This window comes from Polistes canadensis, unplaced genomic scaffold, assembly GCF_001313835.1.
Source record: "Polistes canadensis isolate GaletaPanama2010 unplaced genomic scaffold, ASM131383v1 scaffold_165, whole genome shotgun sequence".
NCBI lineage: Eukaryota > Metazoa > Arthropoda > Insecta > Hymenoptera > Vespidae > Polistes > Polistes canadensis.
Window position 1 is genome coordinate 52,171 of NW_014569712.1, and position 17,863 is coordinate 70,033.

General features: G+C 35.3%; 1 protein-coding gene across 18 annotated transcripts in view; it reads right to left on the minus strand.

Moving 5' to 3' along the window:
* LOC106789116 (sodium channel protein para) overlaps positions 1–16,413 on the minus strand; it is a 58,397-nt gene extending 41,984 nt beyond the window's left edge. For 9 of the 18 annotated variants that reach the window (XM_014753023.1, XM_014753018.1, XM_014753030.1 and 6 more), the window contains exons 1-4: positions 14,439–16,413; positions 4,570–4,647; positions 2,605–3,352; positions 2,100–2,279 (exon numbers count right to left, since the gene is read on the minus strand). In XM_014753023.1, coding sequence (XP_014608509.1) covers positions 2,100–2,246 — 147 coding nt within the window. In that variant the 5' untranslated portion in view covers positions 2,247–2,279; positions 2,605–3,352; positions 4,570–4,647; positions 14,439–16,413. The remainder of the gene's footprint in view (positions 1–2,099; positions 2,280–2,604; positions 3,353–4,569; positions 4,648–14,438) is intronic. The other 9 variants (XM_014753024.1, XM_014753028.1, XM_014753027.1 and 6 more) reach the window with 1 other exon arrangement.
* Positions 16,414–17,863: the final 1,450 nt, after the last annotated feature.

Genomic DNA, 17,863 nt, shown 5'->3' on the forward strand with positions numbered 1-17,863 from the left:
AGAGAGAGAGAGAGAGAGACAGATTAAAGGGGGGATTAAATTGATTTCGTTCAATGAATTTAACTTAAAGATTATTTTTTGTTTTCAATCGACTGCAATCCTTTTTTTTTCTTTTTCTAATCTACGATGATAAAATCGAAATCAACACACAGGGATACGATCAAATACGAAAAGAAGAGAAAGATTGAGGGGGGTGACGGGGGGGGGAGGGTAGGTTTAAAGGGTTAAAGAATTTTGTTGTTCAATCAATCGCAATGCTTTTTTTTTTTTCTTTTCTTTTCTTTTCTACGTTGACAAATTGATTAAAAGTGGAATACGAATAAGAGAAAGATAGAAAGATAGAGATAGATAGATAAAGAGAGAGATAGAAATACAGAGAGAAATACAGAGCAGGGAAAATGTATATAAGGCAACAACAGTTAATATATATATATATATATATAGAAAGAGAGAGAGAGAGAGAATAATACAACGTCATATATAATATATAATACATAATATCGATCGTGTCTATAACATAAGATAACAAATATACGAAGATCTCGAAGCACAAATTGGCGAAAATGCTAGGATTATTAATTTGGGAATTAATTTTAAAAAAAGGGAAACGATAAATAAAGGTTCACGTCTATTTCTATAATAATAATAATATTATATAATATATATATATTATTAATTATATTATATATATTATTATATATTATATTATATGTAGTAATATAATATCGGGAAGCCTATACCGAGTTTTGAAAAACACTCTCTTTCTCCTATTTGATTTATTCGCATAAACTGGGCAAACTTTTCATCCTTTATCTTTTCCCTTATCTTATCTACTTTTTTTTGTTTTTTTTTTTTTGTATCATTGTAAAAGAGAACGATTTATATTTATTACCAATGAATAATAATTTGTCACAATTCGCAAAGAGAAAGAGAGCGTATGCGTATTGAGACAACACCTAGCATTACCATGAATTTTTTTTTTTTTTTTTTTTTTTTTTTTCATTTTTTTTACATTGTCATAAACGGTACGTTGATACAGACACAGATAAAACGGCATTGCAAAACATCGAGGCTTTTTAACACGCGAAACAAATTTTGTAGAGATACACAGAGGATAAATAAAATGGAAGAGAATAATACAGGGGGTTGATATATTATTACTTTGTTACGAGTAACTAGCGCAACTTTTATTTTTTTTTACTTATCTTTTTTTCAATATTCAACTTAGACATTAAAAAAAAAAAAAAAAAGAAACAAGAAAAACGCGATTGCACTGCTACGTTTTTTTTCTTCTTGTTGTTGTTCTTGTTGTTGGTCCAATCCGACAAAAATGGGACACGAGTTATTGTTAAAAGTAAAAATATAAAATAAAATAAAATAAAAATTTTCGTACGTGTAGAAGGGTGGTTATTTGAAAAAATTATTAAACAATATTCTCGTGCAAATAGTCGAATCCTTTTTTTTTATTTTTACAAAGGGCCTACCTCCCCTTTCCTAGTTAGGTTCGAGTTTATCAATGAAAGTACAACACTGGACACACTTGAACAAATGAACCATTTGATTTTTATTGATTACGAAAAATAATTCTATATTTCGAGATCAAATGAAATCAAATGAAAATGATGAAAGCGGGGGGAAGAAAATAAAAAGAAAATTATACACCTCGTTGTTTTCATTTGTCTCAGATCATTCTCAACCTGGTCGATCGTAAATATTTCTTCCAAAAAAAAAAAAAAAAAAAAAAAAAAAAAATAGGAAGTAAACGATGGTCAATCGAAATTGGGTAAAAACCCATGTGTGAGAAAATTCGATAGATATATATTAATAATAGAAAAAGATAGCATGAAATTGACAGACACAGAATAAACTTTAGGGGGGAAAGTAAAGGGTTTGAAAAAGATGGGTTATGGGAAAGGGTATATATATGTGATTATGCGAATCCTAGACCTAGATCGAGATTGAATTAATTTCCTAATTTATTATTAGGAAAAAAAAATCAAATATATGAAATCTAGTATTTATATAATATATACTGAAAAAAAAGGAATAAATGAATGGTGTTTTTTTTTATTTTTTTTTATGGGATATGATCGTGTTACCTCTCCTTCCGCTCTCTTCTTCTCGAGTTCCTTCTGCTTTGCATGTTCCTCGGCGATGCGAGCCTCGATCGCTGTCAGGGACTCCCGCGTGAACGGACGGAACAAACTTCTTTCTTCCTCTGTTATAGAGTCAGACTCTTCGGACATTGTCTAGGCTACGCACAGCTTCCTGCCACCTTCCTGCAGGTAGATTAATATTAATAATAACGAATAACGAGATAATTACTATGACAATTCATAAACAATTCTAAAATTTAATAGCTGACAATTAAATAATAAATGATCATGTGCATATAAATCATACTTCAAATAATAATTAGAAAATATTTAGAAAATTTATAATTTTATTAATAATAATTAATATTTTCTTGTAAGGGGATTATTAACGAAATAAGAGAATAAAATTATTTTGTTTTAATTGTAATGTGTGACAAAGAGAAATTTGAATAAGCATAGATGAGACAGTGATTGTTTATTTAAATACTGTTCAATTTAGATTACTCACTTTTGATCGGTGCTAACAGTTCCTGAAGTGTCGTGTGTGCTCGTCCCACGCAAATGCAGGAGAAGAGTAATAATAATAAAGAGTCGATTGATGCTGTTGCTTTTGCTGCTGTTTCTGCTGCTGCTGCTGCTGCTGCTCTTGTTGTTGTTGTTGCTGTTGCTTCTGTTGCTGACAATTGTCTTGATTCCAGGGCCGGTGATTCCTCAGCGTCGATTCGTCGGAACACCTCCTCGTCCCGTAGATAAGATTATACGACGCCGTTACGTTTAATCGGACGGATAAAAACGCACCTTTTTGCAGCACTGAATTTAATAAGACTGCCGGCAATTTATCGGCAATCGGATTCTCGCACTTACAGCGAAATTTCCCTCTAATCTCTTTAATTATTTTCACGATAATATCGATGCACTTCTTGTTACTTGTTTTCTTACGAAACTCGTTACCACTCTTGTTGTTACTGTTGTTACTGTGACTGTTACTGGTAGTGGTGGTGGTGTTGGTGGTAGTGTTGGTAATGCAAATATCGTTTCTTCTTCTTTTGCTGCTACTGGTACTGCTGTTACCGTTGCTGCTTCTGCTTCTGCTGCTGCTGATGTTGCTGTTACTGTTACTTTTACTTTTGCTACTGCTGCTGATACTACCTGAATCTCGTTCCGACGAAATGGCCACGAGAAATGACGAACGCGCTGCAGCAGTGCGTGCTATGTCGGGGACCGTCCAACGCGAACCAAGATTTTTCATGTCCGACCTGTATATTATAATCAACTAATTTATTTCATTTATTTATTTATTTATTCATTTTGGATTATTCAATGGGGAAACTATTATTGTGTTTATTATTTGTACGCCATGTGACTATCAATGTTACGAAAGTTCTACTCGAAAAGTTAGTTTGAAGTTCTTGAGTCTAATCTTTCTCCGAAGACGTTCACCTATACATTAACATAAAATATAGCAAAATACACGTACATATATGTGTATATATAGATAGATAGATAGATATATGAATTATTCAAAAGGTAATGCAGTTAAATTCAGATAAATAAAACTAAAGAACATATTAATGTTTTACTAATACAAATTGGTTTGAAATATTTATGATATTTAAATTTGATCCAAAAAAACAATATATATAATATATATTTATATTATATATTATATAGTATAATATATTTATATTATATATTTATATTTTATATTATAAAGTATATGTTTTTTTGTTTTTCCTATTTGAAAAAGTAGACTTGCATTGGCTAACATTGGCTTCTTAAATTCGATTGGAAATTTGGAATTAGAATCGATTAGATTGTTCGTGTGTTGATTTTTAAATCCAAATAAATTGTCAACTCGTTGTTGTTGTTTTTTTTTCTTTCTCGAAATCAATTTGAATAACAACGAAGCCGAAATAGCATGGCGAAAGTTAGCGTATGGCGATGTTAACGAAACACGTTCGGTGCTTGGAAACATTGATTTTCCCGCGAAACCCACTGAGAGAGAAAGAAAGAGAAGGAAAGAAAGAAAGAGAGAGAAAGAGAAACTGCAGTCTCGTGAGTCTCGCTAACGAACTTTTTTCATTAATATTCGGTCGGGATAAGCTAAAGAGAATATTTCTGCCGTGATCATCATAACGACCGTTTCATTTATATATTTCAACATTAAAAAAGAAAAAGAAGAAGAAAAAAAAAAAGAGAAAATATATACAACAGACCCTTGGTATAAATAAAATTGAAATAATTCGATATTTTCCAATACCAATTTTTTACACGATAAATACGTGTGTGTGTGTGTGTATGCATATTTATATACACGTAAGAAAAATAATTTCGATCGATTTTTATCGGCACACGACGATAGATACGTGTTGGTGTTTTTTTTCTTTCCCTCATTTTTTTTTTTTTTTCTGTCCTACCAATTATTTTTTTTTTTTTTTCTCTTTTTTTTTTTTTTGCAAATGTATATACTCACGTGTGAATGAAGCGACGGGTGCGATCAATCCGTTATCCGAAATAACATAGTCTGCTCTTCGTGTCGGTCGATCCTTATCTGCAACAGAAACGAGGACAGTGGGTTAAAATGCTGACACACCCCGTTCCTCCCGGATACGTCCGCATCTAACGGCCATCTTTCTCCCGCGCGAATCGTCAATTATTTTTTTTACTATTTTCAAAACCACGCGGTTCACTTTGATCTTATTTTTCTTCTTCTTCTACTTCTTCTTTTTTTTTCTAACTCGATAGGAAATTTTTCTTCCTTTACAAATTCCAATTTGTATCTTACTTTGTATCGTTTAATTGTTATATTATTTTTGTACCTCCCTTCCCCCTGCCATTCGATTTAAATTGAATGATTGTCTCTCTCTCTGAAACAATTGTTTTAATTTTCATTATTCCTATGCATTTTCTCGTTTATTTGCGACTCTAATCTTTCGCAATCGCAAAATAAATTGAATTAACTTTTTGTTTGTCTTCTTCTTCTTATTCTTTTCGATGGTCGTGTTACAAATATAAATTGATAGAAAAAGAAAACGAGAAACTTTAATTATTGCATTGACGTTTATAATTCTTTTGGTATATAAATAAAAAAAAATAAAATAAAATAAAGAAAAAAGTTGGGGTAAGCGTGAAATGGAATAAAAAATTGTGCACGTTAGCGAGAAATGGAACGAAAAAAAAGAAGAAGAAGAAAAAAAACGTCATGATTAATTATCAAGGCAAGAGAGAGAAGTGTTTCGTTCGATTTGTCATGCAAACGGTAGAACAAATAATTGCCTTCTTTACCGTGTCGCTCGATACCATTCAAGAATCATGGAAACTTTTCTACTTTCGCAAAAGTAGCATGAAACGAACGAACGAACGAACCGTTCCCATGTTTACCGAGCAAGCAATACAGTAGAATCTCGATCGTTCATGTTAATGGCAAAGGTAGCTAATCGGATAATCCACTTTTCTGATAAACTTTCTTCCTTATTTCACGATAGGAGTTGATAACAAAAAAAAATAAAAAAAATACTCTTCGATATGATTTTTTAAGAACGAACCACGTAAAAGAAATTAACTTTTATTACCAAAAAAAAAGAAATCCCATAGATAAAATATTTCATTTCTATTTTATCTTCTTATATTTTTTTTTTTTACTAATTTTCATGTGGTGTATTGTAGTATTATCAATAATAATATTTTAATCGCGTATTTTGAATGTGTTTTTTTGGTGGGTTGTTTGCGTTGGTAAAACAAAAGAAATAAAAAAGAAAAAAAAAATAAAGAAAAAAATTATGTTATTCGCGACGCGCAAGAAAGGGTTGTTCTAGATTAAAAACTTGACGACCTTGTGCATTCAGGCGACCCACTTGGGCACGACGAACAGGTACCTACAACCGCATTAACATAGAATCGACTGTCCACGAGGGTAAACCATCTATTACAGGTGCATCGTCAACACACCTTTGCAATTCCCCTATCTATCTAAACGTTTCGATGAATCTAACAATATACAGAATAATAGAAAAAATAAAACCAACATTATATTATATATATATATATGTATTTTAAGATATATGATTATCATCAACACCATTCGAATAGAAAACAAACAAAAAAACAAATTACTTATATAAAAAATAATTCTTTTTCAAATTAATTAAATTCAAATGGAACATTGATCATACAAACTATCAAATTAAAATTCTACGTTAATTCAGTCAATGTTTTTCCATTCGTTTTATTTGTTAATGTCATAATGAATAATTGTAGAAAAAAAAAATTACAGAAAAGTAGGTCGTCAAGATGAAGAAGAAAAAGTAATCATTTCGATCATAATAATTTCGATTTAAAATACATATACATATATATATATATATATCTTGTTTTAACCCATAGAAAAATAAAAAGATAAATATGGAAAGAAAGTAATGGTGGTAAGTCTCGAACACGAGCTAGTCGAGGTAAGGTGTCGGTGGTCTTTGACCGAGTTTCACGCGGTCGATCATATTCCGAACGAAACTCGGTCACACGTTTATGCATCGGCATCGTCCTCGTCCTCGTCCTCGTCCTCATCCTCATCGTCGTCGTCGTAGTCGTCGTTGTAGTCGTTGTTGGTGACGATGGCGGCGTCCCGGCGCCAAAGAAAATCCCACAACGACACGAATACTACCCTCAACTTACCCCTGAACCTACCCTTAAACGTTCCCCTTCTATGCAACACCGTAGAAAAAAAATGAAAACTTAAAAAAAATAGATGAAACAATAGGAAAAGGTTTTTCTATTCAATATAAAACGAAAACACACGATTGGTTACGAATTATACTACTACTATTTACTGTCAAACACATACATCTTTCATCTTCAACTTCACCCTTTTTACTACCCCCTGTTTTCTTCATATTACTACTTTTATTACTACTACTAGTATTATTATTACTAATACAGCAACAGCAGCAGCCTTCTCATCGCGTCTTCCTCTTCCTCTTCCTCTTCCTCTTCCTCTTCCTCTTCCTTTTCCTCTCCCTCTCCTGTCCACAACTCTGGACGCCTTTTAATTTGATTACTAATCCAATTAGAGTGACATACTCCTAGCTAAGGGAAGAACCACGGCACGAGTACCCTTTCGCCCAGGGACCCATCGTCTTTGTTTTTAAGTCGTAGTCGTTGCTTGTAAAAATATTTCCAAAAAGTGTTTCTCCTTATTCGTTTTACGCCTATTTATTTTTTTTTTTCATCCGTATCTTTCTTTCTTTCTTTCTTTTTTTTTTTTTTCTCACTTTGCACCCTCTCGTACTTTTTTATTTTTTATTTTATATTTCTTTATGATAATGTAGAATTACGAATGAAATTACGAGAGACCTACTACTCGTTAAATAATATAATAATAAACTTTGAAGTAAATAAAAATAGCAACATCACTTATGTTATATTATACAAAGAATATTTGAATAATAATATTATATTAAAACAATTTTGTTCGAAATGTAAAAATCATTCTTTGTTATTTCGATATTTTAATCGGATCGCGTTACGTGTTATATACACACGTAAATTAATTTTAATATTGAATATAATACATTTTTTAAGTAGAAAATTACAAAAAAGAAATAACAAATGCAACTAATTTAAGACTGATCTTTATCCCCGAGGGAATTACAAAATTTCAATCCTTGTTTCTTTATCCTGTATTTTTTTTTCTTCATTTTTATTCGACTATCTCGAAGAGGATGAGAGATGAAACTCTCTTTCGTATATAGAAGAAAGAAAATATAATAGAAAAAAGAAAAATAAAAATGGGGAGAAAAAAGTAATAAGAAAATCGAGAATGTGCGGGCGTGTGTGCATATATACATATACGTGTCTATGCACACACACACACATACACACACACGTATAATACGTTGCGACGGAAAAAGGAGGTCGCTTGAGGTAGCAAACTAGCGAGCCACGCGTTTACGATCGAATAGGTATATAAGTATAACATAGCTTAAATATATATATATATATATACCTTTTCACATATGTAGGTAACTTTAAATAAGTTCGAATACTTTGATGGAAAATGATTTAACGAATTTCTGTACGCATCAGATGTTGTGAACAATGAAAATGGGAAGAAAAAAGATTACGCATCGAAAATAATTTCCTATCATTGTACAAACATGTAGACATACGTGTATACATACACAGATCATATATATATATATATATATATATATATAGATATAAATAAATATATATGTATATACTTATATAGTACTCTATAAATGTCTTTAGAAAATATTTTATAGAGAAATGCTTTTAAGTACGTTTGCCAGTTTCAATTGTAGACGCGATCGATAAACCGTAAAGACACACACATACACATATGTATATATACATACCAGCATGCATAGATATACATACATATATATATAGATATGTATAAAATCACGATAAATTTCAAGAGAATAATTTGATGTAAAAAAAACTCGAAGAAGTTTCATATAAAAAAAAAAAGAGTCACATAATTACAAAACTCTCATCAAAATTAACAACGATATTCCAAAGGTAAAGATTCTAAATTAATTATTTATTTGTTTATTTTATCTTAAATATATTATATCTAACAAAAATATTGTTCAATATAGAAAAAATAACGTGTTACTCTTTTTTTTAAGGGTTTAATAAAATTTAGTTAGACAAAACTATCGAAAAGAGTTTGGCATTAGGATTAATAATATGGGGGATGATGAGGAGGAGGGGGATGGAAGGGGGTATTCCCCAGTGACCTGTGACCGCCATCTTGGAATGGATGGAAAGCAGAACGGACGGTGGCTCCACTGGAAACCACCGGTGAAGAAAATCTATCCCCTTTCCCCTCATCTTCTCTCTCTCTCTCTCTCTCTCTCTCTTTCTTTCTCGAATGATATGGCGCGGCGGCGGCTCGACGCCGACGCCGACGTCGCATGACGTCACGAATCAGGCCGGGTACGTTGCGGAAAAACGTTGCCATGACGACGAACCACTGACGCTACCGTCCCCCCTCCTCCTACTTTCTTCCACCCCCTTACTTCTACTCTTCCTCTTTCATCGTTGTACAAGTAAAACCATCACTACTACTACTACCACCCACCACCACCACCATTACTACTACAAACCACCATTACTATTCATATGTCTCGACGTTACGTCTAATCTCTCTTATCGAGAATTTTCAATGACGAAGGAAGGGAAAGGGTAGAGAAGGGAAAAGGGTTGGAAAGGGTCCCTCATGTTGAAAAAATATGTATCATCTTGTCGTTGATCGATTATGTTTTTTTTTTGTCAAAAGTATATCCCTTTTTCTTTTAAACTGAAAGATTGAGAGAGAGAGAGAAAGGGGGGGGGAGAGAAAAATTAATGTAAGTTATATATGTAAGGGATGAAATAATAGAAAGAATTTGTTCATAGGTAATATTAATTCATGTGACACGTGAAATACTTTTGATCGATCTAATATATATATATATATATATATATATATATATATATATTGTATATTATAAAGAAAGAAAGAGAGAAAGAATGATAGTGAAGAGAGGGGGTGGGGAGAGGAAGTGGTAATGCATTCTGATCGTGGTTACTGTTAATTGTCCGACACGAAATTGACTTGTACTACTTAGACAACGTTATTCGTGACGAATCGTACGATATTTTTCCCCTTTTTCATGCCTTGCTTTTTTTTATTCAATATAATTTACTTTTTTTTTTTCTCTCTCTCTCTATGGATTATTATAACATATTTACGAGAATGATAAGTATTTCAGAAAGCTATGATAAAAAAGAAATAAAAAAAACATTACGAATATTATGTCATTTCTATAAAACATCCCTTAATGTTTCTGTGTTCTTTGAGCGAACCAACCAACTAACCAACTGACCTCCAATCCTATTATAATCCATGCCTGGTTTCACTGATATAATTCTGATTAGAATTTCAACGTTTACGAGATTATAATGTTGCATATGCAACATTTAACGTTTTACCGAAAATAGGAAAAGAGATTATTTACAATCCCTGGTTCGTGGTTTATAACAATGATATTCGTTGTGTCCGACATAACACGAATTAAAACCGATCTAGCCCCTTCCCCCACCACAATCCACTCCACCTCACCCCACTTGACGCATTGCTGAAATCTACCAATCGTTGCAACCAAATCTATATTGTCAAACAAACAAACACAAACGAGAAAAGAAATATTAAATATAATTATAAAATATTTACATATATTCTCGTCGCGATGGTGTATATATATTTAATTCGATTGTAAAAATAATGAAAATATATATTTAACACGCAAAAATATATAATATGTAAATTTATAATCATATTCATTTTCAATATGAAATTGTTTTAATCGATCTTTATATGTAAACTCTCTAATCACCGATAAAATTTGCATTAAATTTATTTAACAATACATATATAAACGTAACAAAAACAATAGCGATAAATAAAAGAAAATCTAGTTATATTATGATGATCGATTATTAAATGAATAAAAGCAAATCGAGATAGAGAACAACACAACAGAAAACAATTAAGATTTGTTCGAGTGTGTAAAAGGGGGAAAAAAACTTATTGAGAAGATTAGCCTAGTTTGAAGTGTATAGTCGAAATCGCGTAAGTTCTTTTTTCTTTTCTTTTCTTTTCTATTCTATTCTTTTTGGTGGAAGGAGGGGAGGGGGTGGTTCTTTTTCGTACGTGAATAATCGATCGCGTTAATTCTCTCTTATTCGTTCGAAAAGTACATGAGTACTCGTCCCGGTACACTTGTACTCAAAAGTCAGTACCAAAGCAAGCATGGATAACACCTGTTGCTCCCCTTCGTTTGTTCCTTCATTCCATCGTCCATCCATCCATCCGTCCATCCATCCGTCCATAACTTTGTCCTTTCATGGTTGGCCCTTTAAACCCACCCCTCAACCCAACTACCATACAAACAATTCTTACTTCCAGACCCTTCTTATTTGTTTCCTAACCTTTGTCACGAGAAACCCCCATTAATTCTGATCATTGTAACGAGAGAAATAAAAGGAATGGAAAAAATATTAGGGGACGAGTAAAATGAAAATGAAATTGGTTGACAAGTTGTAGTACATTAATCGTATGGGATTATAAATGTAATGTGATTGATAGATAGAAACTATAATGTAAATCGATTCCCTTTAATTATTGTTTTTGTTATAAAGGGTATATATAATAATAATTCAAGAATAATTATATAATTATTGAAGAATCAAAAAAGAAAATATAATATACGTGTATTATTTTCGAGGTTGTGTTAAATAGAAAAAATACGATAAAGAGGAGGAAAAGGAAGAGGAGGAAGAAGAAGAAGAAGATTGGAAAGGAATATTCGAGTCAGTGGAACACAGGCAACGAGCCAAATCCTTTGCACTGCCAACGTCAAATCCCCCGTAAGCTTTTTTTTCTTTTTTCTTATCTACTTAATCAAGGAGCAAACGAATAAAACAAATATATGATTAAAAATGGACAAACGTTTAACCCGATTTAATATTATGACGATTAAATTAAATTATGCGAAATTAATGAATGCAACTTGTATCAATAATTCCCGTCATTCATATTAATATATTTTTGTAAATCATTAAAATAAACTATAACACAATGGACATTGAATTGATTTATATATATATATACACGTAAGATCTATAAATATATTCACATCAACGTGTGGATAAAAAGAATGAATTGGAAGATACGTTCGTACGTCATAGTTAAAGGGAGGATGATGTTCGTGCGAGAGTTTCTTCAGGACAACCAGGACTGGCGTAAATCGGTCCTCGCGACCTTTGACATTACGTGCGAACAAACGATCATTTATTTACCAAAGAGGATAAATTTACTAACTTCTGCGAATAAAAAATAGTCACCGTAAAGAAAGAGAGAGACACACGTATATACATAAACGCATGCAGAAAGAGACTAATACATAGTATGTGTATAATATAAAATTGATTTTTACTTAAACCTGATTTCAATAATACACGAACGACTCTCCCCTTAAAAAATAAATTATCTATGCATGTCTATCGTTATTTCACGTAAGAGAAATATAACGAGTATAACAAAAGGGAATTTTTAAGTAGTATAGGTCGACCATTAAACGCACGGCTCCAATGCGACATCGACATGCACACACGTTCTACTTAAAAACAAAAAAGTATCTAACAAAAAATTAAATCTTCAATGTGATAATAAATGTTTAATCACAATGTTACCATGATTGTTGGTAAATAATTGTTTATAAAAATATGATAATAATCGTACGAGTATATATTGTTAAGTACATGCAATAGATTCTATCCGTCAAGAGGAGGGAGGAGTGGACAATGAAATTGATGAACTTTCGCAAAAAAAGAAGAAATAGAAAGAGAAAGAGAGAGGATGGGAGAGAAGGGGAGAGAAAGAGACAGGCACACGTTATGGTATCACGCCTCTTATTCTCTTGGAAACTTTCCAAAACAAGCTCGTCGAATCGGTAACTCGGTCGCATTTAAAAAAAACGCGTGTCCTTCCTATATAATATATTATCTGAAAATAATCCTTAAATAAAAAGATAAGAGAAAGAGAGAGAATAAATAATCGAATATTCCGATTGAAACGTGTCCGAGAATTGTGTTTTCAGAGTTATACGGAAAACCCTTAGAGAAAGAAGAAAAAAAAGATCCTCGAGAACGGTCTGGACTTCGTCGTAGTCTGTTGGAAAGAGAGAGAAAAAGATAGAGAGAAATGTGAAGAGAAATAAAGAGAGAGAAAGAGAGAGAGAGAGAAAGAGAGAGAGAGGTGGGTGATCGATATCGTCGTCGTTAGACGTTCAAGCAAATCGTGCACGGTCCGTATCGATCGTGCAATTTTCGCGCGAAGGAAGGTCACCGAGAGCGAGAAACGAGCACGCAACTTGCGCGTATAATATTCGCTTGGGAAGTCATTTTTTTATTTTCATAAAAAGAAAGAAAGACAGAGAGAGAGAGGGAGAAAAATAAATTAAATGAATACTAAAAAGTATATCGGGAAATGAAAATAAACATTTTCGTGCTACGATTGTATAGAAGAAGAAAAATATTAAAAAAAAAGAAACTAATGTTTGTTCGATCTGGTAAGCTTCAACATTAAAGTCGATCGATATATCGCAGTGTCTCTTTTACGCGAGTGGCGCCTCATGCGATTCGATCGCGCGGGTTCTACTCGAATAAAAAGATGACTTTCTTTTTTCCACTTCTCTCTTTCTTTCTCTCTTGTGTTTCTCAAACAGGCGTGCTCTTCTTCGAAGAGTCATGCTTTTTTCATAGAACCCTTTTCCATCTCTTTCTCTCGGTTTTTCCTTTCCAAATGTTCGTCTGTTTTTCTTTTATTTCATTTCATTATTTAAACACACCTATTTTTGCACGAGAAACACAAAGCTAAAAAAACCAGAGAAATATGTGTGACCGTAGTAACACGAAGAAGTAGTAGAAGAAGAAGAAGGTTGCCACCGTGTTACTTAAAAGTAGTATAGAGTGGCATAATGTCGCCACTGTCGCAAGGAGAACAGCCGCGCCGCCCTACACCACGCGGCTTGACTACTTCCCCTTACTGAGTCTGACCACACTTGGACGCTACTACTTCAAGTGGTAGAATCAATGACTGAGGGGTTTGCATGCAGATGGGATTTACACGCATCCAATAGACAAATATACAAGATTTCTAACTAACATTAGATAGATAGATAGAGAGAGAGAGAGAGAGAGAGAGAGACATTTAAATGGCACACTTACGATCGGAAGATTATTAGCCCTTTTTTTTCATCCCTTCTTTCTTTTTTTTTATCGAAAATTATAATATATACGTACGAGTATATATATATATATCTATGTATGTATGTATGTCATGAGAGAGAGAAAGAGAGAGAGAAAAGAAATAGATATGCACGTACACGCACAACGTGGACAAATATAAATATGCACACTGCGGATATCGTGCGTTCCCTTTTTTTTATTCTTTCATATATACCCCTATACTCTCTCTCTTTTTCTTTATCTTTTTCTCTCTTCTTTTTCTTGCTCTCGTTTCCTCTGGCAGAGAAAAATAAATGCGATATAGTTAAAGCACAGAACCAAATTACGACGATGCACTAAAAACCTTTTTCTTTCTATCTCTTATAAATTCTCACTGACACACTGTAAACTTCCTAACTAAGTTCTCTTTCTAATAATTTCCTATCACCTCAATCTCTTCTTTCAATATTCCTTCCCCACTTTATATATATATATATTATATTTCGCATTTAAAATGCAATTTTTGTAAATGCATTTCTCTTTACGTACCGACTTTGGCTTTAGGGTTACACTGTCTTCCTCTGTTTCCTCCCCCAAGCACACTCTTGTACTCCTACTTGCACCTCCTCTTCCTCTTCTTCCTCTTCTTTTTCTTCTTCTTCTTCTTCTTCTTCTTTTCCAACAAATCCTCCTCTTCCTCCTCTTCCAATTCCTTCAAGAGCTCCGTTCTTTTTCCTCTGTGTTCAGGACAGCGGCAAGAAGGACCCGCCCCGTGTTGCGCTACACGAACGTGTAATGAATGAACAGTGCGTAAAACTTGCTCTGCGACAACATCATTCGGCCTGCCGTTATCGGTAACACTTTGGCAGGAGCCACGCCGTCGTCATTTTTGATTAATTTAACCGTTGTTTCGCGATAATACCGTAATAAACGGGCGCGCGCGAGCGTCCCAACCAACCAGCCGGAATTGATCGCGCGTTGCTGCGCGCGATAGTGGTGGTGGTACTGCTGGTAATAGTAGTAGTAGTAGTAGTGCTGCTGCTGCTGGTAATAGTAGTGGTGATGGTGGTCCCTTTTTCTTTATTTCTTTCTTTGATTTCGAGGACGAAAAGAAAATGATAGAAGAAGAGGCCCGCTAGCCTCGACGTCGTCGTCGAGGACGACGACGGTTGGACGACGACGACGATGGCAGCAGGACGTTGTGGTGGTAGTGGTGCCGATGTGACAAAATAATAAGTTCCTTTGTAGTAGTAGTAGTAGGGTCGACGACGATTACGTGCTTATGACGAAGACGTTGCTGCTGCTGCTGTGATGGTGGTGGTGGTGGTGGTGATGGCGGTGATGTGTAGGTGATGGAGATTCGTAGTATTAGTGATAATAGTGGTGGTGGTACTGCTGCTGTTGCTGCTGCTGCTATTGGTGGTGGTGGTGGTGGTGGTAGTGATTGTGTTAATGATGCCGCTGCTGGTGGCCGCGCCGACGAGGATCGCACCGAGGATCGCGACGAGGATCGCGACGAGGATCGCAACGAGGATCGCAACGAGGATCGCAACGAGGATCGCACCGAGGACGACAAGGGCGAAGGGTGGTGGGAGCGAAGGGTAGGACGCGCGGTTCGCCCGCTCTAGCCGCACTGCCCTACGTCAGACCGTCTCCTCCGTCGGACCTCCTCCTCCTTCTCCTCCACCTCCTCTCCTTCTCTCCTCCACTTGTTCCACCTCCACCTCTTCCACCACTTCCTCCTCCGCCTCCTCCACCGCCGCCGCCGCCTTCGCCGCCTTCTCCCCCTCCACCACTCGCACCCTTCTCCGATACACTTTTTATTTTCTCTAGACCGAAGTTTCCTTCATAAACGACGACGACGACGAGGACGCACCGATGCTGCTGCTGCTGCTGCTCTCCCTTTGACTCCTTTTCCTTCCTCTTGCACCCCCGCCTCCTTCTATTTGATTCTATCCGGCACATACACGGGCGCGCGCGCGCGCGCTACCTCTATCAACCCTCTCCTTCTCGCACCCTCCCACCCTTATCTATCTATCTTAACTAATTCTTTCTTTTTTTTATATTTCTCTCTCTCTTCTTTTTTGTTTCTACGTTAATCTTGTATTATTCTTCCTCCTCCTCCTCCTCCTTCTCCTCCTCCTCCTCGACCAGCTCCTCCCCGTAATTTAACACAAATACAAAAACGTTCGTCGCTGCTGGTTATCCTTGTTTGTTCGTTCGTTCTTCTTCTTCTTCCCTTTTCTATGTTCAATCGTTCGTTTCTTCTCTCACACCTCTCTCTTTCTCTTTCTCTCTCTCTTTTTGATCTTCCTATCACCCCCCTCTCTCTCTCTCACTCTCTCTCTCTCTCTCTCCACACCACTTGTTTTCGCGACGACGAAAAGCTCGTTCCGGGAGGACTGTCGCGGCACAGACGAAACCAGCGACGCGGACGTTACTGCATCGCCACGCGCCAAACTCGCGCAGCGGATACCACGAGAACTAGTTTCTCGTGGTCGCTACCCCTCTTACTCCCTTCCAATTCCACCCTTTTATAGCCGCACCGTTCGCAACAACCCCCTTCTTCAAACTCGACAACTACCACCACCTACCCTTCCCTGCCTGCCTGCCTGCCTGCCTACCTGCGCTGAGATCTGCTGCTGCTGCTGCTGCTGTTGCTGCTGTTCGAGCTTTTCCAAATCCTCAAAAGCTTTTACCCTTATCTCTCTCTCTCTTTCTCTTTCTCTCATACGCATTCACACTTAATGCTATTACGCATACACAACTTTCCCTTCAATCTTACCAAGCAAATATTCCTCGTGGCCTAGGTTTCCTTCTTCTTCTTCTTCTGCTTCTTTCTATTTCAATTCGGACTTATCACCAAATTTATTCTATTTGTTGTTAACCGATGAAACAAGTAATCGAAGGAAAGGGCGCATCGATACCTCCTCAATGGAGAACTTCAATGAACCAACCGGTGGTGTGCGTCAGCAACTGCTGACCAGCCCCTACGCGTTATGTAAATGATCGATCCTATTTGATAATGTGTCTTTATTATAATTTGTATTAACGCAAGAATATATTGAAAGAGTTAGGTTCTTTTTTTTTTTCTTTTTTTTTTTTTCAAATCAGTCGATTAGATAAAATCATTAATTGATTGATCATGCTCAAAACCTACCCCTCTCCTTCTTTTTTACTATACCACCATGTTTGTGATTTTCCCTCTCTCTATCTTTCCCCCTCTCCCTCTCCCTCTCTCTTTCTTCCTTTTTCACCCTTCAGGATACGTAAGCTCTCGAGCTGTTCACTTCCGTAATACGACGGATCAATGAATGTGTACCCCACCAAACGACAATCCTCACTTCACCTCACCTCTCCTCACCTCACCCACCACCCACCCACCCCTTCCACGAAGCCGGTGGCATCGAGAAACACGGTACCACACCGCGCCACTCTTACTACCTTTACCTGAAAACATTCGGCAAGGATTTTCATACCGTCCTCCTACCATACCCCGGACGTGTTAGTAAGCTCGTCCGCCAACAACCTCCACTCATGTCACCAAGATATCATATGTATGATTCAAAGAAGAAGAAGAAGACACTTCAACGCGATACTCCTAGGGATCTTCTCTAACTTCACCATATTTTATTATTCCTTCTTATTCTCCTCCTGTGCGACATCTTTCGTGACCAATCGATAGTTTTGTGCCATTACGTATCCTAAATTTTTCAACGAAAGAATAAGGACGATTCATATACATTAATAATAACAACTTTTATTTTCATTCATATATTTTTCTTTTTCTTTTCTTTTATTTTATTTTATTTTCGCATCGAGTGTTGCAACGAAACAACAAAATTTCGTACGAAATTTCATTTCGAAAGATTCACCCCTCGCGATTAATAAAACTTTATCTCTCATACGTCATTTGTATAACATATATTTTTTTAATCGAATAAATGTATTTTGTTTTGTTTTTTTTTTTGTAC